The sequence below is a fragment of the Mastacembelus armatus genome, chromosome 11, assembly GCF_900324485.2.
Source record: "Mastacembelus armatus chromosome 11, fMasArm1.2, whole genome shotgun sequence".
NCBI classification, from domain to species: Eukaryota; Metazoa; Chordata; class Actinopteri; order Synbranchiformes; family Mastacembelidae; genus Mastacembelus; species Mastacembelus armatus.
Window position 1 is genome coordinate 3,941,081 of NC_046643.1, and position 25,319 is coordinate 3,966,399.

At 38.5% G+C, this 25,319-nt stretch overlaps 1 protein-coding gene across 2 annotated transcripts in view; it reads left to right on the forward strand.

The window, feature by feature from the left end:
- The window catches only part of ptprua (protein tyrosine phosphatase receptor type Ua), a 176,233-nt gene that overhangs the window by 147,375 nt on the left and 3,539 nt on the right, over window positions 1-25,319 (forward strand). The window contains exons 18-27 of one of the 2 annotated variants that reach the window (XM_026300744.2): window positions 62-138; window positions 4,368-4,385; window positions 7,143-7,179; window positions 11,532-11,629; window positions 13,139-13,255; window positions 13,454-13,608; window positions 14,880-15,015; window positions 16,366-16,515; window positions 17,748-18,062; window positions 23,634-23,759. In XM_026300744.2, coding sequence (XP_026156529.1) covers window positions 62-138; window positions 4,368-4,385; window positions 7,143-7,179; window positions 11,532-11,629; window positions 13,139-13,255; window positions 13,454-13,608; window positions 14,880-15,015; window positions 16,366-16,515; window positions 17,748-18,062; window positions 23,634-23,759 — 1,229 coding nt within the window. The remainder of the gene's footprint in view (window positions 1-61; window positions 139-4,367; window positions 4,386-7,142; window positions 7,180-11,531; window positions 11,630-13,138; window positions 13,256-13,453; window positions 13,609-14,879; window positions 15,016-16,365; window positions 16,516-17,747; window positions 18,063-23,633; window positions 23,760-25,319) is intronic. The other variant, XM_026300745.2, reaches the window with a different exon arrangement.

A 25,319-nucleotide genomic window follows, 5' to 3' on the forward strand; every position in this document is an offset into this window, starting at 1 on the left:
TTAAATATTTAATATTTTATTGACTGATAGATAATTCTTCTTCTTGTTCTATGCATTTCAGATGACCGCCACCGGGTCAAACTTCACTCTCTGCTCGCAGACCCCAGTTCTGATTATGTCAATGCCAACTACATAGATGTAAGTCATCCGCCTGCTTTAAAAGCTTATATGTACAAATCATCTTTTATTGTTGTGGTTGATCCAGTGCTTGACTAGAGGAGTTCTCCGTATACTGACTGAGGTTGTGTAAGGACTGTGCTATTCAGACTAAACATTCATTCAGTAACTACACCCACAACATTGCATTACATCTACACATGCTAGTGCACACAGGGTTTGAGGTGAGATTTCATCACAACTTGGGAAATCCCTCAAAAGCCCATAAGCTTGGAGCACCAGGTCTCATGACTCACCCAAATGCTTTGGTAAGGCGACATGGCACAGCAATTGGACCTACTATAAGGTAGCTGATCCTTTCGTCTACTTTCACACATTTTGATCTCACCTACAGTTAAGCTTCAGTGAGTATCTCAGGGGTACTGTCCAGTCCCAGCATCAGTTCAGGCTCCTGCCAGTTCCTATCTTGCTGGCTTTTCTTTAGATAGACCAACACTATCTAAAGGACAGTCACATCTGTCTTGGACACAGGCCAGGCTGTGACCTCTGCTGATCTCGTAATAAAGGGGTCCCTTGAAATGGCTCTAAAAAGCTTTTGAGTCTTCAATATATTTTTGGCAGAGCCTGCTGAAGTACTCTTGGCAGGGTTTTACAGTTATGATTTCTTAATGCTGTATTTTGTCCTGTTTCTGCAATTTTTTGCTGAACAAAAGAAAATGTACTTGGACAGAATGGACCAGGTCATCAGCAGGTGACTGAATCAGTGTACGGTGGTGTGAAAAAGTGTTAGCCCCCTTCCTGATTTCTAATATTTTTGCATTTTTGTCACACTTTGTTTCATATCATCAAACAAATTTAAATATTAGTCAAAGATAACACAAGTAAACACATCATGCAGTTTTTAAATGAAGGTTTTTATTATTAAGGGAAAACAAAATCCAAAACTACATGGCCCTGTGTGAAAAAGTGTTTGCCCCCTAAACCTAATAACTGGTTGGACCACCCCTAGCAGCAACAACTGCAATCAAGCGTTTGCGATAACTTGCAATAAGTCTGTTACTGCGCTGTGGAGGAATTTTGGCCACTCATCTTTGCAGAATTGTTGTAATTCAGCCACATTGGAGGGTTTTCAAGCATGAACCGTATTTTTAAGGTCATGCCACAGCATCTCAATCGGATTCAGGTCAGGTCTCTGACTAGGCCACTCCAAAGGCTTCATTTTGTTTTTCTTCAGCCATTCAGAGGTGGACTTGCTGGTGTTTTTTGGATCATTGTCCTGCTGCAGAACCCAAGTTCGATTCAGCTTGAGGTCAACAGATGGCCGGACATTCTCCTTCAGGATTTTTGGTAGACAGCAGAATTCATGGTTCCATTTATCAAGTCTTCCAGGTCCTGAAGCAGCAAAACAGCCCCAGACCATCACACTACCACCACCACCATATTTTACTGTTGGTATGATGATCTTTTTCTGAAATGTGGTGTTACATAATGGGACACACACCTTCCAAAAAGTTCAACTTTTGTCTCGTCAGTCCACAGAGTATTTTCTCAAAAGTCTTGGGGATCATCAAGATGTTTTCTGGCAAAACTGAAACGAGACTTTATGTTGTTTTTGCTCAGCAGTGGTTTTCGTCTTGGAACTCTGCCATGCAGACCATTTTTGCCCAGTCTCTTTCTTATGGTGGAGTTATGAACAGAGACCTTAACTGAGGCAAGTGAGGCCTGCAGTTCTTTGGATGTTGTTGTGGGGTGTTTTGTGACCTCTTGGATGAGTCGGCGCTGCGCTCTTGGGGTAATTTTGGTCGGTTGGCCACTCCTGGGAAGGTTCTCCACTGTTCCATGTTTTCATCATTTGTAGATAATGGCTCTCACTGTGGTTCATTGCAGTCCCAAAGCTTTAGAAATGGCTTTATAACCTTTTTTCAGACTGACAGATCTCAATTACTTTCTTTCTCATTTGTTTTTGAATTTCTTTGGATCTCAGCATGATGTCTAACTTTTGAGGATCTTTTGGTCTACTTCACTTTGTCAGGCAGGTCCTATTTAAGTGATTTCTTGATTGCAAACAGGTGTGGCAGTAATCAGGCCTGGGTGTGGCTAGAGGAATTGAACTCAGGTGTGATAAACCACAGTTAAGTTACGTTTTAACAGGCGGGCAAACACTTTTTCACACAGGGCCATGTAGTTTTGGATTTTGTTTTCCCTTAATAATAAAAACCTTCATTTAAAAACTCCATGATGTGTTTACTTGTGTTACCTTTGACTAATATTTAAATTTGTTTGATGATCTGAAACATTAAAGTGTGACAAACATGCAAAAATATAAGAAATCAGGAAGGGGGCCGACACTTCTTCACACCACTGTATGTAGGTGGCATTGGTTAAAGCTCACAGTGATTTGTGTGGTCACTGTTTCCCTTTAGCGCTCCGTGAGGGCTTCGTGAGAACTTTGTGAGGGCTTCATTAGGACAAATGCTTCAAGGATCTTTGTGTCATTAACTGTGTTGTCTACAGAACTGGCTGCATGTCATACAAAGACCGCTGGCTCACAACTCTGAAATGAAAACATTCCAAATGAATCATGGATGAGAGCAACGTTGAAATAAATTGAGAAATGCTTTATTTTAAAGGTTAAACTAAAGTTCCAGCGCCATCTCTTCTCATTCACATGCAGGTTTACATAATTTTTGCTTTGCATGTGTAGCAAGACATTTCTGTGTTGAATCATTATATGTTTATTTTCTTACCATCTATTGTTGACAGATGTACCACCAATGTGACATCATCTACTCAGTTGTTAAAGGATTTTGCATTTGTTCTCCTAAACACCCACTGTCAGGTTGTCCTTTGTTGCTCTTGAGCTCAGGAATTAATGCCTGATACATTTGTGTTGGAAGCAGTGGTAATTTGTTTGGGACAGGATAAAATGGAAAAAAGGATGGGAATTAATGCTTGCCATGCCTCAGCAGACAAATCCAAAAAACGTCACTTTTTTGAATGACAAATTAAGCTTTAGCTTAAACTTAATATACTACATATGTCTTTGTCTTTGTGTGTCATCTGTGCAAGAAATGATGACCTAGTTTATTTTCCCTTGTCACCTTAAAGTATCCCAAAGAGGAATTCTGATTTCATACAGCTTAGTTCAGATAACTTTCCATTATTGAATTCAATACTTTTGGATATGTTTCCCATTAGTAACAATGAAATTATACTCACTAAGTACATTTCTGAGATCTTGAAATGTTACATCATTGCTAAAAGTCAGATTAGGTTGTTTTGGCAAAGAAAACAAAGATGACATTTTATTTTAATTGAATGTTGTAAACATTCATTGCAGTTTTCTCCATGAATGAGAGATGTATAATCTTCCTTAAACTGTTCATTCATGTTTTTAGCTGCAAGCTGTTGAGTAAGGTATTCACATAATTCACAATATATTTCAGAAATGATATTGCAAAGTACTATTATAACTGATAGATATCACAGCCAAAACCATAAAAATACAACCCAAGCTATAATGAATCAGTATCAGTATTTTTAAGGTAGATTTCTAACCATCAATTCAACTCTAATGCTAGAGAGAAACATCAATATAAAATGATTGTGCAACCAATGCCAGTGTATTTGATTGAGTTTGGACATGTAAAATTCATAGTGAAGGAAAGACTGGTTATGGTTAATCAACAGGTGAATATTAAATGGACATGAAAGCTCACCACACTTTACTGTCTGCCTGGTTACATGAAGTTGCACAAAGTGTTGAATTATACAATTAGTATGTAATTCCAAGTGATAATGTGTTTTTCAGCTGCTGCAGAGCACAATAAGACAACAATTGCCTTAAGCCATTAATAGAATACATTCCTTATGCACTTCATAACACTGCCACTGTCACTGGTGTCAGATTAAAACCTGCCACAGTACTCTTTTCTCATTTTACCTCTTTCAAGCTAAGTAAAGACTCATTTGCTGAAGGTGAGTGGATTCAGAAGAAATACATACAGGAAGAAAGACTGTGCTTACTCTAAAACAAAAGTAGGAATTTATCTTAGATACATGGGAATTTGAGGTTTCTGAACATTATTCTTTTCCACAGGTCCACAGAGAAACCTGCTCTCTAACCATTTCATTACCTTCTTTTTCTTGCTCTTTAATCACAGTAACTAGCTCTTGTTTCCTACTTTTCTTCTGTCTGTTTCTCTCTTTTCTGATACCCACCCCTTGTTTTCAACCCTTTGGGATCTTAGATTCGGATAAACAGGGAAGTAAGTACCTTGCGTCTCTTCTCTTCCCATCTCCTCTGCCTTTTTACACTGCCCCCTCTCGCTGTCTCTGCCAGCGCTCCATGGCTTTTCTCCACCAGCAGATCTTCCTTCCCTTTTCCACTCTGGGCTGCTGAGCCTTTCCACCTTTAGCCATCACTTTTTCCCCCAATCTGACTGCATGAGTTCCTCTGTCATCTTTCATCCATAGACAGATGCTCATCTGGCTGTCCTGTACAGGAAGTAATAGTTTTTCCACAGAGTAGGTCAAGGCGGGCTACACACCCTGACACAGTAGTCATTAGAAATATATTTAATGACTGGCAAAAGTGTACAAAACACAGTGCATGAAAGCGCAGCAATTATTTTAGAGAGCGCTTACAAGACCTTTATATAATCACTCCCAGTTACAGTACAGGGGGTAGTATGGAAGTTTTTTGGCTTCTTTATTAAATTTGAAAATGCATTTTACAATTGGAAATTCAGTATGCAAAGAGGCAGTTCAGTATTCAGTTCACTTTGAATTATTTTGGTTAAAATTTGAATGGAAACTGAATCAATTGCATGTCATATTGCCATGGGCCACTGGAGTCTTTATTCAAATCTGCCAGTAACAGAGCTCCCCCAGTCGATTGCATTATCACATTGTCACCACCACCAATAAAGAACCAAAAGACTTCCATACCTCAATATCAGGGTTCATAGTGTATTCATCAAGCATCTCAGAAACAAGTAATCACTAGACATAACCTTATGAAATAGGTGTATGGCTGGTTGAATAATTTTGCTTTTGTGCCTGGCTAACAAGTTACTGGTTAGCTACTGTCACTAGCTACAGTAGATGACCAGAGTAGCTTGTTTACTGATACCACAAAGTAAGTAACAAGAAATCTTGTTCATAGTCAGTTCCCAACTTCACAAAGCTTGTTCACCCAGTGGATAAAATCAGCACATCTTTCCTGGAATGTGAAGTAATTTCTCCACAAAAATAACCATAGGAAGTCAGTTCTTGAAATTCTTTGGCAACAGATAAAAGTAGATACCACCGTGACAATTTGGGTCTCCTTAAATCAAAACTGCCATTGTGGGTAGCTTTTAAGAACACAGCAATAATTTGTGTATTATGAAACTTGTCAGATTTGGAAAAATATAATTTTTGCCTTTATTTCTTAAGTGGTTTATCATACACACACAAGTACTTTCTCTCTCTTATTTTTCTATTCCTCCAGCTGATTTTCACTAGAACAAAAAGTTGCAAAAAAGCTCTAGGTGTTATAAAACATGAATACCATTCATTCTCAAAAAAAAAAAGCTGCCTCGGAACACCCTCTAATGACATCCAGTATGCTCGGGGAGGATGTTTTTTTTTTATCACTTAAGAGTTTCAGCCGGATCCATACAACGTATTCTGAGATGCATGATAAATAGGAACTCATTTACTTGCACAAACCAAAGTCAGATTTTCACAAACTTCTCGCAGGTTTCACTTAGAGTGATCCAAATTTGTCAAGATAAAATAAATTGAAAGTTGTTTTTGTCTTTGGGATAGATTTAATAAGATTCTCGTGTTTCAAATGACTCTGGGTTTTCTTTTTTCTTTCCATTTCATTGTGAATTCACATTGCTAAATGTTTTTCTGCTTGCCTGCTGTTGGAAAATGCAGTTGCTAAGGTGACAGACAGGAAACTGGTTAGCCCAGGGGAACTCAACAGAGGCATGGGAATGAGGGTCATTGCACTCTTTCATAGCGATGGCCATCCATCTCAACCTCCCTCTGTGGCATGACAGTTATGGAATGTAATTGTATGGCTACTTGGCTGAATACTGCACAAATGCATATCAGTGTGGCTGAACTGTGCGTGTGTGTGCGTGCACGTGCGTGTGCGTGCACGTGTGTGTGTGCGTGTACGTGTGTGTGTGTCTGTGTGCGTGTGTGTGTGCGTGTGTGAGTGTGTGTGGCTGAGGAGGGTGTTACACAGGATTGTACAAATGTTTACTGTATCACTTTACATTTGAGTGATGAGAGGTCACACCAATCTTATTTTTAGGCCTCTATCGTGCTTGGCTGCTTTGCATTCAGCACACAGGGCTTGTCTGGTGGAGGGCCAGGATGCAACTAATAGCCTTCCAACCTGTGCACACTGTATCATAACTGCACTAATGCCAGGCTGAGCAGAAAGGAGACAGCCAGATCAGTCAGTGTCACTCAGGTAGAATTATTCCCAGAGCTGAAGATCCCTCACTTGTCAATCTACCTTTGATCAGCAGCCCTGGCTGCATGCAAAGCACCGCATGCTGGGCAGCCTTTGAAAGGCAGCTCCCTCACTCTGCATGTAATGACCTGGCTCAGGGAGAGAGAGGGAAAACTTGAATTAATGCTATTTCTCTATGCATTATGATTCCAGTCTGGTCATTCACCCAAAGTTGGAGCCTAAACTGTCCAAACAGTTTGGTCTGTCCAACATGTTAATGTGTTTTAAGCAGAGCACCATCAGCGATCACACAACGATTAGTTTTCATAGCCACTGAATTAACTTCAGTCAAAAGCAGAGCAGAATTTTAGCAGAGTCCTGACATCAAACCCAGTTCTGAGATGAATAAGAGATGACTTGAAGCTGAAAAATGAAGAAAGAAAATGAATGGGAGGGGTAAAATGAGAGTTAGAAGTCCCCGTCTCACTTCATCATGTGCTTGTGTAATTATTAACTCTTCCATCATTTTCTTTATTTTCTCAACTACCTCTTTCTGACTGTCACACAGGGTTACCAGCGATCAAACCACTTCATTGCCACCCAAGGTGAGTGTAAAATACCCGGCAGCAGTTTCTGAGTGCCAAAATTTTCATTTGTTTATGCTGTTCTTTACACAACAGCCCAACTGACAATATTAAAATGAGTTTGCTGAATTATTAATGTGTAAACAACAAGAAGTCTGTGTTGCATCATGCTTACATCTGGAATTTCAGCATGAAATTTCACTTTACTCCATCCGTGAGAAACAATCCCATAAGAATCGACTGTAAATGTCAGTCAATCTGCACTGTGACACTGACTGCCGCTCTCTGTGAAGTTCTGCTTGTGTCTCTCCTCCCTGCCATCTGCATGTTTAGTGCATTATCTCTCTGATGTCAGTTTGATACACTATATATGCTGCATTCCCCAAACGGTAGGCACATACACACACGAGAGACAGACAGAAAGTAAGAGAAAAGACTTAGAAAAGAGAGGAAGACATTCGCTTTATTCTTTACCGCCTCTGATCCTATTTATTCAGTGAATATGTTTTTCATTTCATAAGCTACCTCTGATTTCTTTCCATCTTTCACTTTGGTCTCAGTTCTACCACTTCACAGAAGTAATCTTGAAAAATTTTTTCCTCTCTCTCTCTCTTCCTCTTTCACATTTTGCTCAAATATATTCTTTATGCATACAAGGGTGCAGGCAAAGGTGGAAAGAGGGCCATGATGTGCTATTCAAGTAGAAGCACCTGGTAAAATGTGATGAACTAAAGGTAGTAATTCAAAGAATCAAACATAATTTTAAAGTTTCATTCATTCATAAAATAAAATAGTGTCAATTAATTTATTTTTAATACAAACAAAAACATCAATAATATTGCAGCCTTTGTGTTTTTACAAGTTCAGCAGTAGGTAATATTGTTACTCTGCTTCTCTACAGTTACTGTAAATGAAAGTTGTGACATACTCATAATTTTGTTTGCCACAGGTACCTAACACGATGATAGATACAGCATATATGTAAACTAAACTTTGTAGTAAATGCACTAGTCAGATCATTTTGTTTCCATTAAACATTTTACACATATTTATGGGAAGGAAATACTAATCATATTAGGATGCAAATAAACCATATCTTATCACTCTTACCAATGAATTGTAAAATATAACGATGCCCATCACAGTACTGCTAGCACGTTTAATTATTGTACAGGGTACTGTTTATGCTTTAATCAACTCTAACATACGTAGGCCTACTTAATATAGTATATAGGCCACAGGACTGATGATGCTTTAAAAGACCATGTATGTACAGTCATTGAATTGACCTTTTCTTTTATTGATCAGAAATATATGTTTTTTCTGCTTTGTGAAGGGTGCAGTAAGCAAATACAGTAAATACATTGCTTTTTTTCAAAATCCACAGTCATTAGTACTTTTTATAAACTGCATCTTATTTTCAAAATTTTGGTCAACAAATAGATTATTATGAAATGGCAAAATCACTAGGTTTCCAGTAAAGTCCACTATAGCACTTCCCTACACTATGTTTAAAAATATGCTTTAGATCACGTTTAAAGCCTTCTTTTCCAATAGACATGTGCGAGACAGATTGAAAAACAAAACCCTGTGTAGACACACCATCAATGCTGTGTATGCATAAACACAAAGTCTATTTTCTTCTGTTTAACACGTGTAGCTATAGTGGTTGTGTGTTGGGCTATGCAATGTGTTTTGCGTAGACTTGTTCTTCAATGGTAAAGTAAGTTAAATTGTGTTCTCGGGTTTTTAAGGTTTTTAAACCCCAAAAGCTTTTGGGGAAAAAGCATTTGAATTTCTTTATGTTTTAAAATTAAAATAATGTTTCTTTGTTTCATTTTGAAATTATGATCTAGGTTGTTTGAGAACCTCAAAGATGAAAAAGTCAAACCTGCTAACCCACTCTAAAATGGCTAAAAATATGAACCCAAAATCCAGGTTGTAAACAGTCTTTTATAGTTGCCAAAATACCTGCAATTTATTGTTTGTACACACTGACTTTCATGCTGACACAAACACAGAACCTACACACACTGCCTCACTAAAGCTGTCACTTGCCCCTCACAGTCTACATAGACAGAACATCATTCTGCATACAAGGGCAGCGAGCCCTGGGTGGTTGGCTGTCGCAGCAGGTTGAGGTTGATTTGTTGTATCTTAGATGAGTCTTAAGGCAGCAGTGCCTCTGCAGCAGGCAGCAGGTGCTCTGGGCTAACTCTCTATTATGTCCAGAGATGAGGGAGCGGGAGGAGGTGGATGATGGGGATGAGGAGGAGAAATGCCAAGCTCATTCTGAAAACCCACGTCTAGAGTAACAGCATATTGTGCTATGCATACAGATTCACACAGGAGCCAGGGCCACAAATCATCTGTCTCTCAACTGAATGTGTCCCTCTGGCAGTGCTTTAGTACAGCTTTTCCTGCTGCTGCTGAAAAATTAACACTTCTTATGGCTAATACACATAGAAGCCAGCATAGTGATTAGTAATGGGGGATAGAGAGCTGTGAATAACCTTGTGAAGAGGAGTGAAAATATTGGTTGAAGTAGCTGCCCACTTGTGTGTATCAAAACATATGAAGGCTGGTGTCAGCTAACCTCAGGTCAACTACAGACCCATATCTATAAAAGAGGAAGCCAGCACAGATGCCATGTTTTTTAACAGGCAACTAATGTTTCTCCTCCTCCTATTGGATTCCTCAGCCTTCATAACATGCCACATGTTTGCCCTGTGGCTTGTAGTGAAATCCATATATTTCGGTTCCTCTTGTTAAGACAACTGTGGAAGTAAAAACAAAAACAAGCACCGTTGTCTGCCTCATTTTATTTGTCTGTGGAGACAAATAGCATCAACTGGCCTACTTGTTGGATTTGTCATGTTAATTTTATTTTAACATGCATTATTTCAAAAATCCACAGCTTTCTGTTCCAGTCAGATTCTGAATCACATGTCCATCCTTTGCAATCTGCAGGCTGGATTACAGCAGTGCCCCTTTTTCTAGCCTTCTTAAAAAGTTATAACTAGTACCAAAACATTCAGCCATATTTGTCTGATTCTCAAACCTCCACTGGTCATGTGTTTATCACCCAGCTGGCTTTAAAGGATAACAGCGGTGTTATTCTAGTTTTCTAATTGACAAATCTCATGAAAAATAGGGAGCAGCACTTGACAGAAATTTTACAGCCTGAGGCAGGTACAGGAGGATATCACAGCAAATCTGGAAACACACATTTGAATTTGTCATCCAGGCTTCAAATGACATGTTTAGAGATGGAGGATTCATTACCAAGACAGACGCTTAAATGCCCTGCTCTCAGTCCGACAAGGATGTTATACCACAGTTGTAATGTGGGTAATAAATGCACACATCAACATATCTAGCATAAAATAACAACTGTGACATTTGCCTGAACTGGCTAGAAAACAAATAAGAAAAGGACACATTTAAATTTATTTGACATATTGGCTTCTACTGAATCAAATTTTGTTTGATGTAAAATGGCTCATAAACATACAAGATATATGTTATATGTATAACATTCACTGGAAACATGTGTTAATCAAATACATCTATTGTTGGTTTTGATTGATTAGTGGGATAAACCTCTTAAATATCTGGTCTCAGCTAGTTTAGAAAATTTAGTGCTTGAATAGTTTGTTAAATACAGAATCCCCAAAGGCCAAGCATGTTTGGTTTAATTTAGCTTTTTTATTACTCTATGAAGATCTTTGAACTGCTTTGTAAGACATTGTGCTGTACCAAATAAACCTAAAATAAATTCTAAAACAGAAACCTTAAAAAGCAGATATACTACTCCAGCATCAGAGTTGATAAGATGGAGTCTTTGCTTTAAAAAGTCAGTTACAGGTGACCTGATAATATTCCTGTTAAACAATCTGCGCGGGTAAAAATGAATGGACATCTTGTTCGCTAAAAGAGGTGTAGTGTATTTGACAGAGCAGGCTGCATGAAGGAGGACCTTGTGATATTATCAACACAGCAGTGTAATGAAATCAATGAAAGTGTCATCTTCTCCAGGGGGCTGTGATTTGTGTCAGCCACCGGTGCCTGGGAAAGGCAATACAGGAGGCTGTTTGCACAATGGCTGAGGATTTGTGGGTGTATTGAAATGACATTTTCTGTAGTATTAGGAGAACACAGAGTGTGCAATAGTTCATGAATGACACATTGTTACTCTATTCCCTGGCATGGATTATACAGCACCTCTACATTGTTAGTTATTGCTGCCTTTTTCTCTGACTTATGGTTCAAATCTCTGCCATTCTTATGCTCTTCTCTTTCTCTTCTTTCCACTTTTTTTTTTAATCCCACTTCTCAACCTATACTTCTCCTGTGTATCTCCTCCTCCGCAGGCCCAAAACAGGAGATGATCTACGATTTCTGGCGGATGGTTTGGCAGGAGAACTGCTTCAGTATTGTCATGATCACCAAGCTGGTGGAGGTGGGCAGGGTAGGTTTTTCTTCCCTTTGTCCCGTGACCTCTCCAGCCGCCTGTGAAGATGGATGACGGGAATGTGTTTTTGGAGCCCCCTTTATCACTGACTATATATCAGAAGAGCTGCTATGTTCGTGTAGTGGGAAGAAATGGCTGCTGCTGTCTGATCATGAGTGATTACGTTTTGCTTTGGTGGCTGTGTTCCAAGGTCAAAGCTTTGATGTGTATGAAGGGCCATAAGAATAAGTGTTTTTGCCTCTGATTACAGTTGGCTACTGTTACTGTATTCAATATGTGTATGACAAACATGTTATGCAGCAAACATAAACCATTTAAAAGTGTGAGATATCACAGTCAGACCAAAAAAACAGCTATAGCAGAACTGCCAAAAATAACAGTTTGAGGGCATCAAGCATCATACAGTTAAACAAAATTTAACCTAATTTACTTTGTTTTATGTATGAGGAAATAAGTGTTAGATTCCAATTATATTCATACATCTTACAGTAATCGAGAGATAGCTGATTATGTTAACCTAAACGATACCATTTGTGCAATGAAACCAGTTTTAATTAACTGATGCGTAAATCTCCATTTAGTAAACACTTACTGTCTAACTAGTGTTTAATCTCACAAACAGCTGGTGCAACCAGCTACTGGAGTGTTCCAAAATCTATGGAAATAAGGACACAGATAACTTGGCCCCTGCTACATTGATATCTGTTGTGAGCAGCCCAAGCTTATGGAATGTAATGCTAAATTGAGTAACACTTGGCCAGACATCTACCACCAAACGCCTCAATGTTACAGCTGTTTCCATTGTATAAACATCTAATAAGAAAAAATGCAAATGGTATAACATTGTTTTGTGCAACTGAAATGGCAAACAAGCAGCACAGCCAAATAAATGTCAGCCAGGGTCACAAATTAAGAGACTCAATGAAAATGTGAAAATAGGAAAATGTCTTATATAATAAAGAGTGGCCTTTTAGCATTTCACTTTTTCATATTGTAGTGCAAGTGTGATCCTCTGTGGGTTGCTACTGTGTTGTGTATGTCAGCTTTTATAAGTGGGGAAGATATTGCATTTAGTGAATCACAAAATGAGCCTGCAGGCCAAAGAAGTAGAAGAAGATGTTGACACCATGCAGCCAGCAGAAGAAAGACACTGCAGCAAGAGAAAAATAAAACACTCTCTCTCTTAAAAACCTAAAAACAGTTAATGGTTGGAGGGCCATCTTCTTTTGGATAGTGTGAGGAAATAATGCCATCACATTTAGCTCTGTGTCCTCAAACAGAAAGGCCCTTAGAAAAAATCTCAATCTGACATCTTATTTTGGTGTCAGATTTGGTGGTGGAAGACTGTTGTAGTGTTCAAATATTTAATAAAGTCACAACTGGTTCAGAGCATTGCAATCTGTCTGCCTGCTGAAATCACAGTTGTAAGAAGTGTGAGCATTTGTTTTCTAGTGCTGTATGTGTGTGTGAACCATTCTGAACTTTACCTGATTCTTGTTTGTCCAGATGAAGTGCTGTAAGTATTGGCCTGATGACACTGAGCTGTATGGTGACATTAAGATAACACTACTGAAGACAGAAACACTGGCAGAGTACACCGTGCGCACCTTCGCCATGGAGAGGGTGAGTCATTCTCTCACATTATTTTTATCTTGATTCCTCAGTACAGCCTCTGTCTCAGGTATATCCACCGATCCACTTCCCATCCAGCTTGAGGTTTCATTAACTGCTTTTTATTTGTAAGCGCCTCTAAATAATCCTTTCTTATATTAATACCAGCTCAAAAAATCTGCATGATGTTTTTTTTTTTTTTTTTTCTAGAGAGGTTACCCTGCCAAACATGAGGTGTGCCAGTTCCACTTCACCTCCTGGCCTGAGCAAGGCGTGCCCTACCATGCTACCGGCCTGTTAGCTTTTCTGCGCCGGGTAAAGGCTTCAACACCACCCGACGCTGGACCTGTGGTGGTCCACTGCAGGTAACATTGAATTTCATCCTGATGAGCTAAACACCTAACAGATGGTTCGGTCTCATTATTTCTTCTTTAATATCTCGATGTTTTAACACTTTCCAAAATCACTGATTTGCCCTGTTTACTTCTACTTCAGACTGTTTTTCTACATCTCCCAAAATAACTTTGCTTGGTGTTGTACATATGTAGGTGGAGAGCACAATACTGAATAAAAATAATAAAGGAATAAAATTGTACTATCCAACAGGATACACAAAAAAACAAAGTAGAAATACATGAAATATGGAAAAATAAGATGCAGGATTTTCCATATCCCAAATGAGGGAGAACATTACTTCTTCTATAGACAAAACACTCAGGTCATACTTCTACACACTGTAATATTTCTCCATTCTACTAAAGACCCTCAAACTGCACAGGTTTTTAATTACCCCCTGATAAAAATGCACTAACTGGACAAACACAGCAAAATTTGTTTTAACCAAGCCAAGGTGTGAAGCCACTATTAGGTATTAGCTTAAAACATACACACAATCTAGTGGATTTTGAGGGAATGACGTCAAAATGTAAACTGTGGAAAATGTTTGTTCTTGATTTACTACAGTTCATGAGTCACCCACTGAAATTGTTTTTGTCTGTTCTACCTTTCATAACTTGATTACAGCTAATACATTTAAAACCCTGATAAGGAGTTTTACCAGTCTTTGAGATGCTGTGATTTGTTGCTGATTTGTTAGTTTAGTCTGCCACTGTAAACCACCTGTCTGACAGCAGAAAAATCCTTTTGCTTAGGTGCTTGTTAATACCGATGCACTGAAGTGTGATTTTTTTTTTCTCCTTTTGTTGGAGAAAAACAATTGAAAAACTATACAGACAGATTCCTGAGGCATAAAACAACCCCGTGCAGGTATTCTGATGATTTTTAAAGTAACCATGCGTCACCTGGAAGGGACAGAAGCTCTCACAAACACCCACGACCTGCCTTTATCCCAGTGTTAGAAACAGACATATAAGGCATAGGCCAGCACAGAGATTGCTTTTGAATGCCTTAGCACTGTCCAACTAAAATGTTTTTAACTTTCACATATCAATTTAGACTTTTGATGCTGACATAATGGTCAGTGTATGCCCTTTGTTCCTTTTGAGAACAAAGCCTTTTGTTGTACTTGACTTTGGGCAGAGTGTCTCGATCATTACTGAAGGCTCCTTGCTGAGACTTTCTCACTTCAGCTCTGTATTCAGACTTGTTGATCCCTCTCCTTCCTCCTCTGCACCAGTATGGGTGCAGGCAGGACCGGTTGCTACATTGTGCTAGATGTCATGCTCGATATGGCTGAGTGTGAAGGAGTGGTGGACATCTACAACTGTGTCAAGACCCTCTGCTCCCGACGCATCAACATGATCCAGACTGAAGTAAGTGGGAGGGTAGCGATGCTGTTAGAGAGGCTATTCTGAGCTGTTAACCACAAACTCACAGGTTTATGAAACTACTTTGCTATGCCATGGATCATGGTGTTCAAAATGTTCAGATGTATTAGGTAAGTAAAAGTAGAAATACCACAGTGTAAACAGTGTATTCTAAGTAAAATATCTACATTGAAAGTGTTTTATAAGTAGATAGTAGTAGTTTTTATGCACTAGAACAGGCTAAAAATACAAAATCTGACATGTTATGAAGTTATTCTCATTTTAGCTTTGTTTTGGTCTCTAAACTCCAAATCCTGATAAAAAAATCTTCTTGCTTCTGCTCCTCAACTACTAAATGTTCCATTGTATTTACTGACTAGTTACTAACATTGTCTTGTTGGCCTGGATAGGTGCCATATAGTGAGCTTACCAGAGGTTTTTTTCTTTTGAACTAAACAAGGTTTAGGGGAACTGTAGATCTCTTTATGCTCATCATTATGAGTGGTTCCTTTTACATACTATAGCAAATAATTTGAACTACAGCAGTAATGACAGTGCAGCAGAGAAAAATGTATAGATTGTTTCCATTTGAAGTCTAGTTCAATAAAAGTATACACTGGCATAAAACACAAGCTTATTAGCATACTAGCCTGGAAGTATTCAACATTTTAGTGTTTAAAGTGTACTTCCTGTGTACTCCCAATTTTTATATAAACAACCCAGAAAAAGACATGACTTATAAGAGTAAATAAAACAGTTGGAAGGTAGAAAATAGTTTGCAAAGTTCCCTTATTAACAAGTTTGGAAGTGGAGATGTGCACTAAATACCAAAACAATGGGGTTTATCTCCCTTTTAATTCCCTTTTTTCACCTTTTAACTAGAGTTTGTCTACCAGTTGAATACATATTTCTGCAATTACAGAGAACATTAAAATGATAAGTGAGTTGGAAGAGGGACAGTTTTATGCCTCTAATTTTGAATATATTCTCGCTTCTTTGATCTTTTGTTTGGTTGGATGTCAAAACAAATTTCCTAGTTTCCTCATTAATTGCACATCTCATGACGTTATTCAAATATTGTGTGTGGGCAGTGTTTGGCTCCTCTCATGTGTGTTTTCTGCACTTTTTACCCCATTTATAGACAATTTTTTGCTTGGATATAATGCCTTAGAGTGTGCATGGCAATGTGAGGGATGTTTGACAGTTATGACTATTAGTCAACATTCAACAGCAGTAATTAAATTCAGCATTGTTCTTCACAAGTGGCCAATTAACAGTTAGGCGGCTCACAAGTGCAGTGAGGGTTTTGTGCGACTTTGTGAATTTGTGAACATTTCCCCACTGTCCGTCTCTTAGGAGCAGTATGTGTTCATCCACGATGCCATCCTGGAGGCTTGTCTGTGTGGAGAGACTGCCATCCCTGTTAATGAGTTTGCTCTCACCTATAAAGAGATGCTGAAGGTTGACTCTCAGAGCAACACCTCACAGCTCAGAGAGGAGTTTCAGGTAACACCATACTTATGCATAAGTTGTATGTATATTTGTGTGCTTGTATTAGTGGCTGTATGATGACATTTAATTGACTGAACTTATTCCCTATCCAATAACACCAAACTCAAACAGCCTCAGTGTATAAGATGGTTTACAGGTGAAAGGTGAGAGGATTATCATAGTCAGCAAGATTCACAAATAAATTTAATAAGACATTTTTGCGGTGTAGCTACCGTGTTGTGTAAAACTATAAATCAAACAACTCTACTCTGCTGATGACAGTAAATTTCTTTTACACCTACTTGCCTTTTTTATCTAAACCATGACTTATATGTGATGTACTCATCTTTAACTGTAAATCACTGTGCTGTAGCATCAAAAGTCAAACAACACATAATAAAATGTCAAAGACCTAGAGCTATTATTTTAATCTGCACAGAGCCTGCCACTACTTGACTTTTTCATTAAATAAATGTCTATATCACAACAACTGGCTAATTGCTGTGACATAATTATGATTCACTCTCATCTTTGTGAGTATTTTTACAGACGGAGTTTAGTTGGCCTGAGAAGAATTCTTTGGTTACCAGTAATGATATGAAAATCGTAGCTGCCAAAGCTGAAACTGCTTTTCTAATTGGTATACAACTAAATACTATTTTGTCCAGTGGAAAGGTTTTAGATTACAACTGAAATCATGTACCTACCGCCTTGTCTAGAAATTCTCCCTTTCACATGTTGCGCAATTACATTCGTTCAGTGCAGCTCATATAATGATGAAAAAATCCACTTACTGGACTGGAATGTTCTGTTTGTTTTGTCTAAACCAATGGAGAGTCAGTCACATTATAAAGTGAGTTACATAATCACTTTCAATTTCCCTTGGCTTTTAATATGCTTATTAAAATGTTTTTTTTTTGTTTTTTTTTTTTATCCATTAAGCCTTGTGAGGGTTTTGAGTGATAATAATTGTGTTTTAATGTTTCCTGGAGATGATTAGAGATAGTTGTGCTTGTCAAGTATGAACAGTCACACTGTTTGAGTAAAGAATTTTTTCCTTGCCTCTGTCCATCTCTCTTTAATCCCATTTCTGTTCAACTGCGTCTGTCTCCTCTTATCTCGATCTTTTTTCTTAGTCTTTCATTTTATCTCAACATCTAAAATGTGAAAGCTTTCTCAAATACCCATGCCAACATTTCTAATCATCTCTCGTCTCCTTCACTGTCCTGCTCCTCCCCCTCCCTCAGACTTTGAACTCAGTAACGCCTCACCTGGATGTGGAGGAGTGCAGTATTTCTCTGATGCCCAGGAACCGTGAGAAGAACCGCAGCATGGACGTCCTGCCACCGGACCGCTCCCTGGCCTTCCTCGTCACCACTGAAGGAGAAAGCAGCAACTACATCAACGCTGCGCTCGCTGACAGCTTTCTCCGGCCTGCCGCCTTTGTGGTGACACCACACCCACTGCCTGGTACCACCACTGACTTCTGGAGGCTCATTTATGACTATGGCTGCACATCAGTGGTGATGCTCAACCAGCTCAACCAGTCCAACTCTGCCTGGGTAAGAGGGGAAGGGCACGGAAATAAGAGAGCTAGAAATTAAAACAGCTATACATAGCTTGCACTTAGAAGTCATTTTTTGAATCATAAACAAGTTTTGCTACACATGTAATAAAAAAATTAAAACCAACTCTAATTTTTTCATGTGATGACATTTAAACAGATCCTAAATTTTATTACCTTTAAATCCTGGTGATCTGTAAGAACACAATTGTACAAGGAATATAGACGGAATATCAGCTGGACTTTGCTTGACAGACACAGCAGCTTAAAAAAAAAAGTACTAAACTAAATGTGCCGGAGGAAATATAGACATGAATCCTAAAAAAACGCAGAGGTTAAGGGTGACATGAGTCATTGTGGACTGCCATCAGATAAAACAGCAGTCTGTCTGCTCAGTGAGATGTACAAGTTACTGTGTCCATTGGCCTGAGAAGCGTAAACATTTTACTGGATAACTGATTATTCTCACCTCATAACAGAAAACTAGAAGAAGAAGGCTCCACCACTATCCACATAACAGTGTAAAAATTGTTTACTATGGAAAATCTGACTTTCACTCTTCTCTGCTTTGGCCAGTTTCATCTCTGCAGCTGCTCATGGTGTCACAGTGTGTCATCACAAAACAGCTACATCACTAGACCTAACTAATCAATAAATATATTTGTTGCCAACTATTTTCATAATCGAATTTTAGCAATTTTATTGATTAGTTGTTGAAGCCCTATTTCTTATTTTTATTTAATTTATTATCTCATTAGGTTGGGTAATTTTTCAGCTTGTTACAGTACATGCAATTTAACTCTCTGTGTGACAGCATCTGCAAGTGAAAAATAATAATTATTTTTTTGGTATATTCTCTAAAATTATATTGAGTATACTTTTTAAATGTTAAATTTCATTTTATTTGTTGAAATGAGACCACTTAAGTTGCACTTAATACACTGGAAGCTACAAGATAAATCTGCTTTAGTACACTAAAAACATATTTTTCATGTATTATTAGGTACTTTTGCTTACCAAAATAGTACACTACTTTTAGAATATACTTGAAACATTTCACATATACTTGTTGCAAATGTAAAAAATATATACTGACTTTAAACTTAGTGTATTACTAATACACTTTGAGCCAAAGTAAATGTACTTGAAATATTCTCTGAACTCACTTTAAGTATGTATGAAATACAATAGGATGAAGTTTGTACATAAAGTATATTTTTAAAAGTCTTTTGGTATTTTTCCTGAAAATGAGCCCACTAATAATAATTTCTTGTAAAGTACCCAATAATACATGAAAATATGTTTTTAATGTACTAAAGCAGGTTTACAGTGCAGCTTCCAGTGTATTAAGTGCAACTTAAGTGATTTCAATTTAACACGACTTCAGCATTTTAAAATGTTAACATTTTAACATAATGTTAAAAATATACAAAAATACATATATTTTTCTCTTGGGGAGTGTGGAATAATTGGCACGACTGTGTAACTTCTAAAGTAGCCTAAAGTAGTTTTGGTGCATTCAAAACTACACAGTATTACTAGTACTAATGAGAGAGAGCGTGGGCAGCCAAGAATAAGAAACAATGAGCACAGGAGAGAAATGGAGCTGTGGTGTCAGAAGAATGATGGAGAACAGGGCAGGTGTCCAGGTGAGTTAGACCATAGCTAATATTGTTCAGTCTGGTCCAGCAAGTAATTCAGTTCGGAAAAGGTCGAGGCATCTTGCAAGTAATGGTGTTAAGTTTAACAGAAAAATAACCAAATAAACAATCAAAAAACACCAGACAACTTCAAATAGTAAAACGCGACCACTCAATAACCAGGAACAATTAGCCAAGTTCTACTTCCTCTTCCACCTACGTCAGATCACATGGTGTAGTTTTGGGAAAGATGGGTCAAACTGCCACTGTTTATCATTTCTGCCAATTTGTCCTGTCAAAGTAACATTTCTCCTTTACATGGGTATTTTTAAGGCAGATTAATTATGAATTTTGAAAAAATGAAAACCTGTCATATGCTAGTACACCCAGGAACACATATATTGTGTACTTTAAATAGGTTCACTGAAATATAATTAAAGATAAATATAGGCATAGTATTATATTTTGAAAAGAATTACACAATTTAAACTAAAAAAAAACATTAACACTTTTGGAAAACATAACTACAAATGCACATAAATACAAATATGTTTAAAGTAAACCTTTAAGAAATATGCTAAATTACTAATTAAGTATTGATATCATTTCAATATACTTTTACTATGTTTCGACACAAGCACAAATATACTTTGTAAAATCTTTAGCACACTTCATATGCTAAAAGTATAATTTAAGTATGAAACGATATATTTATTTTTCACTTGGGAAGCCAGAGAAATGAAGGAATATTTCAATAGTAAACGGTGTGCTGGAAGATAAAAGGTTTCATATAGATGGGGAAGCAATCCTGATAGAGTTAGAGAAGCCAAGGTTTAGGTCAGTGTAGATTGCAACAATAAAGAGCAGGTACAGGGCCTGAGCCAGCTGGCATCAGGGGTATTAAGAGAATAGTTTGGTTATATATAGGTTGAGTGTGTTTTTTCAGGGGGGTGTGAAAGGTGGAAAGGGAGCAACTTTAAGCAGGAATAATAATTTAGGGCAGCTAAAGGCAGAGAAAGGCTGGCAGTGAGGGTAGATTTAAAAAGTAAGCTCAGGAGACAGCACCAATCTAAGACCAGATCTTGTGCTGTGGTCAGAAACACAAGAGATTGTGTATTTTGTGGAATTTACAGTTCCCTGTGAGGATGTGTGTGTAGAAACAGTATTTGAGGGGGAAACACTTAGATATGCAGAACTTGCTATAGAAGCAGAGCAGCATGACTGAAAAGTTAAGATCTTTGACTGGACTGGGTTTGTCATTCTTCCCTCTGTTTGAGTGAATTGGGTATAAAAGGTCAGAGCCTAAAGCAGGCAGTAAAGAACATGGCCAACTGTGTAGCAAACTTCAGTGAATGCCACAAGAGGATAGGAGAGGTGTGGGAAGTGTAAATCTAGCAGATTGAATTAAAGCTGCAGCATATGCTCAGACTGTCGGGTAAACCTGACTGTTAACAAGTGTAAGAGGCAGGCTTGTTTGGTGCTAGTCCTGTGATATTAATAAGTAAGCTAACGAGAGATTAGAGAGGGGTGTTGTCTGGTTTGGATAAGGGTTTCCCAAGACAGAGTGAAGGTTGGTTGCTTGCAAAGGGAAGCAGAATATCTCTGTGGATAAGGGTCGCATGCTACTGGTTGCTAGCAGATGTTTGGTGCATGAGGCAGGCTTGATGTTCACTTGGTTAGTTGGTTTGAATACTGTGTGGGTACTTCTGAGAACCTAACATTCCGTTTTTCTGCTGCCGAGCAATATTTGTTCATTTATTAGCAAATGTTTGCTGCATGAAACAGGCTTGATGCCTACTAATTTTGGTTTCTGCTACTAGCTTAGTTAGCTTAGTTTTTCTGCTGCTCAGCAGGCTGTTCAAGCACGCAGGCCAGTGTCCTCTTGGTTCCAAACACTGTAATACAAGCAGCAAGATTGAGACAAGAACAAAAGTACAGAAACAAAATTGTAATATAAACCAAAAAACTGCCAGCCTCTCTCTCAAATCCTGTCCACTGAACCAGCAAACTGTCCTGCAAAGAGCAATTCCTCCACCCTTAGAAATCAAACAACTGTCTTGTAAGCTTGGCTACCCTCAAAGACAAAGAGCTCTCCTATCACTGTGAAGAAGGCAAAACATATCTCAGTTTGAGCAAGACTCTGATACACGTCAAACTCATTCTGACATGGACCTTTACCTCTGTATGCTGTAAGCTAATTTACAGTGAAGTAAGGCATTTGGGCCAGTATTCACTAAGAATGTTACACTTTGGTGTTCACCTAAATGATAGTAAAACTTTCCTAGGGAGTAGACCCCAATGGTGTTGTCTTACACTGACAGGTTAGTTGACAGGTGACCAGTCTATTTCTGTTGAAGTGAAATAACATTCATCAATAGACAGGAGCAAAATTCACTGCTACTGGCTGCCATTTGTGTCATGTTGGTAAGACAGAAGTGTGGCATATGGTAAAAAAAAGATCTGACCATTCAAGAAAGTGCTGCAGCACGGGTTGTCAGCTGTTACTTTATTTCTGAATACTGAAAATGTCAATATATAGGCTATCCTGACACTGTGGCAGCACGCTACCATCAACATTTCGACTGAACCTTTCTGCTGTAGAGGAGGTAGAGGTTACTAAAGTACCCATCTCCAATGTAGAGAAAAGCTAGAGAAAATATCTTGCATGTACATTTGAAAGAGACTGGAATCTTCACACTGCATGAGTGGCCTGTATTGTAGAGGGGTTTTGAAGCTCCCCATAACAAGTTTAACAGAGGAGTTTAAAAGTGCTATGATTAGACTGGAGATGATGTACCCATCTGTGTGTCATCCATGATTGCTTCTGTGGGAAGAGGTAACCTCTCAGCAGTAAATCCTCATATCTAAGAAGCTGAGTGCAGCAACTGTTTGGTTTCATTTCCCTCTTGATGCAACCTGCTTGCATGAATTTTGAAAATGTACAATCTGATGATTTTTAAATGTATACATTAACTAATATATATATATAAGGTGGCTGTTGATATTGCCAATGCATATGATGTAACATGGACACTAGTGCTTAAGTGTGACACACAGCACGGATGGGTCATCACACCTCTGCCGTTTAACTGGTGCTCTGCTGCAAAGCTTCAGTGCTGCTTGCTGGTGGTTCGTTTAATTTGTGCAGGCGGTCACGATATTAACACATTTTTATCTTTTCACCTCATGTTTGCTCATGTGTAGGTTTTTTTTGTCATCCCTCTATCGCTGCTTTGTCACAGTGTCATGTTGTATTCCTGCTCAGTATTTCCACCACGCCTGTCAGCTGCGACATGTCCCTCTTCCTCTGTCATTCTCACTTTTCTTGCCTTGTCTTTCATTGCCAGTTCACCACTTAAACAGAGACACATATACTCAGTTTGCCCTCATGATTTGGAGCTGCTTGTCTCCTGTTGAAGTGTATAAATATTTATCTCCTCTCCTGCCCAATGTCACCTGCTAATATCCCTTTTTTGAAATTTTTTTTTATCACTTGTATTAGCTTGGAGAGGTGTGTGTGTGTGTGTGTGTGTGTGTCTTTGAATTAGCGTTGATGCGAGACCTTGCGTTTTGCAAGCACCAGTGTCTCGGCTAACTTCCTGTTTATCTCTCCCAGGCACAGCCAAGGTCTCCTTTTCCATTAATTTATAATGTGCTAATGGTAATGATTTTCCCTCATGAATAATTCAAGTTAGGTGACCATGGCTTATGTGAGGGATTGTTTCCAGTGATGATCGGGTTGTTTTTTTGTTCATTTAATTTACAGTTGCCATTTGTAGATAATCATTGTCATTTAGGCTAATTGTCTCTGTTGTCAATACTCAAGTGTCTTGTTACTGGGCTTCACCACTGACTGCTGACATAATGATTTCTCCTGCCTCAAGCAAGTGAGGGCTAATGACCTGTTACCCCCTCTCCTCTCTTCTCAGCCTTGTCTTCAGTACTGGCCTGAACCAGGGCTACAGCAGTTTGGGCCCATGACAGTGGAGCTTCTGTCCAGGACAGCCGATGATGACGTTATCATCCGTCTTTTCCGGGTTCAGAACATCACTCGGGTAGGTGGAACCACAACAAAATCAAAAACCTCTGTCCCATGGTCCTATTTATGAAAATAGTGTATGGATGTAATCAATGATATATGAATAGATTTAGTAACTCAAGAGCTACCTCTTGCAAACTAAGCCAGTTATGGGTCAGGTGCAGAGAGTTGCTTTTACTATTATTCACTCTTTTTGACCCAATATAGTGGAGAAAAGCTTGTCCTGTGTGGGCAGGTATCTGTTTAACTATACGTCTTCTTAAGGAGTTTGTTCATTCCTTTGTTTGGTGTAATGTTTTAGTATGATGCTGTGATAGTGACTGTAAATGGATGCGAAGTGAACATTTAATCTAAATATATGTCTAGTGTCACAGTTGGCTTCCGTTAGATTACAGGTGCTCCTGGTATTGTGCCCTCAAATCTCAAGATAAAGCAGGAGCAGTGTCTCAGCTTGACTGAAACTTTAGTTTTCTTTATGAAACCTGTTTATTTGCTTCACATCGTCCACCTTACTTTCTCAGACTTGATTGAATGAAAGTATGTAATTGCTGTAATTTGCTTTCCTCACAATTAAGATCAATATCTAATTGTAAAATCCAAGTGTCCTTGGTGTGTCAGTTTAATAGCTTTAAAGGCAGAATTGCTGTTTACATGTTTAATTGTCTTACAGAGTGACGTGTTTTTAATTTAATATTGGATATGGACTAAAACACTTGCCAAGTCCTCCATTAGAAAAAGACTGAGCTCTGTACTCTTGGAGGCATTTCCTGGCTGTTAGTCAGTTCAGGGTAATGACGCCTGATACTGGTATAAAGACTGAATGTTGACCTAGGTCCCATTAGCAATTGTTGTTTCCAGCTGTCGGACTGATTTCCATCAAAGTAAAATACTTTAACAAAGTGACTGTTTAGTAAAACCACATGTGATCTTGCTGGATCAATTATGGTACAGAAAAATAAACAGATATTATATTGTATGAAAAGCTTCAGTAACTAAAAGAGGTCTCTTAGTTTTTACCATATTTCAGAATGGCTTTTGTGTTATTCATTGTGTTGGTGGACCGTGTGTATTTACAAACCCACATCTAGATGTTGTCTGATCTTATCATCTTACACTATTGCAACACATCCAGCATCTACCCTCTGATGTCAGTAGATTCTCAGCAGTCTCCTGTAGATGCTTTTAGCAACTGGTTGATCAAATAGGTCCTTTCTTGTTAAACCTCCTTTACCTGCGAAACCACATTGAACCCCCTTAACTCACCTTCCTAAACTTGCCCTGTTAGTGCCCCATTGCCCTTTCACTCCAAGCTATTCCCACCAGATATCTTAACACGAAGTCAGAAACTGTACCACATGCGTCTCTGCAGGAACCTGAGGACACAGACCCCACAGAGCAAGACACCAATAGCCTCTTTCCCAAGAAGGTACTCCAGTAGATGCTCTTTAGGCAGAGAACTTTTTGATTTTAGGGCCCACAGTTTGTACTGGTTTAGTTGACTTGCACTACACAACATATTTTTAGCTGCAGCAGACAGCAAAAAGGTTCAGATAAAGTTAATAGCTAAGTGGTGAAC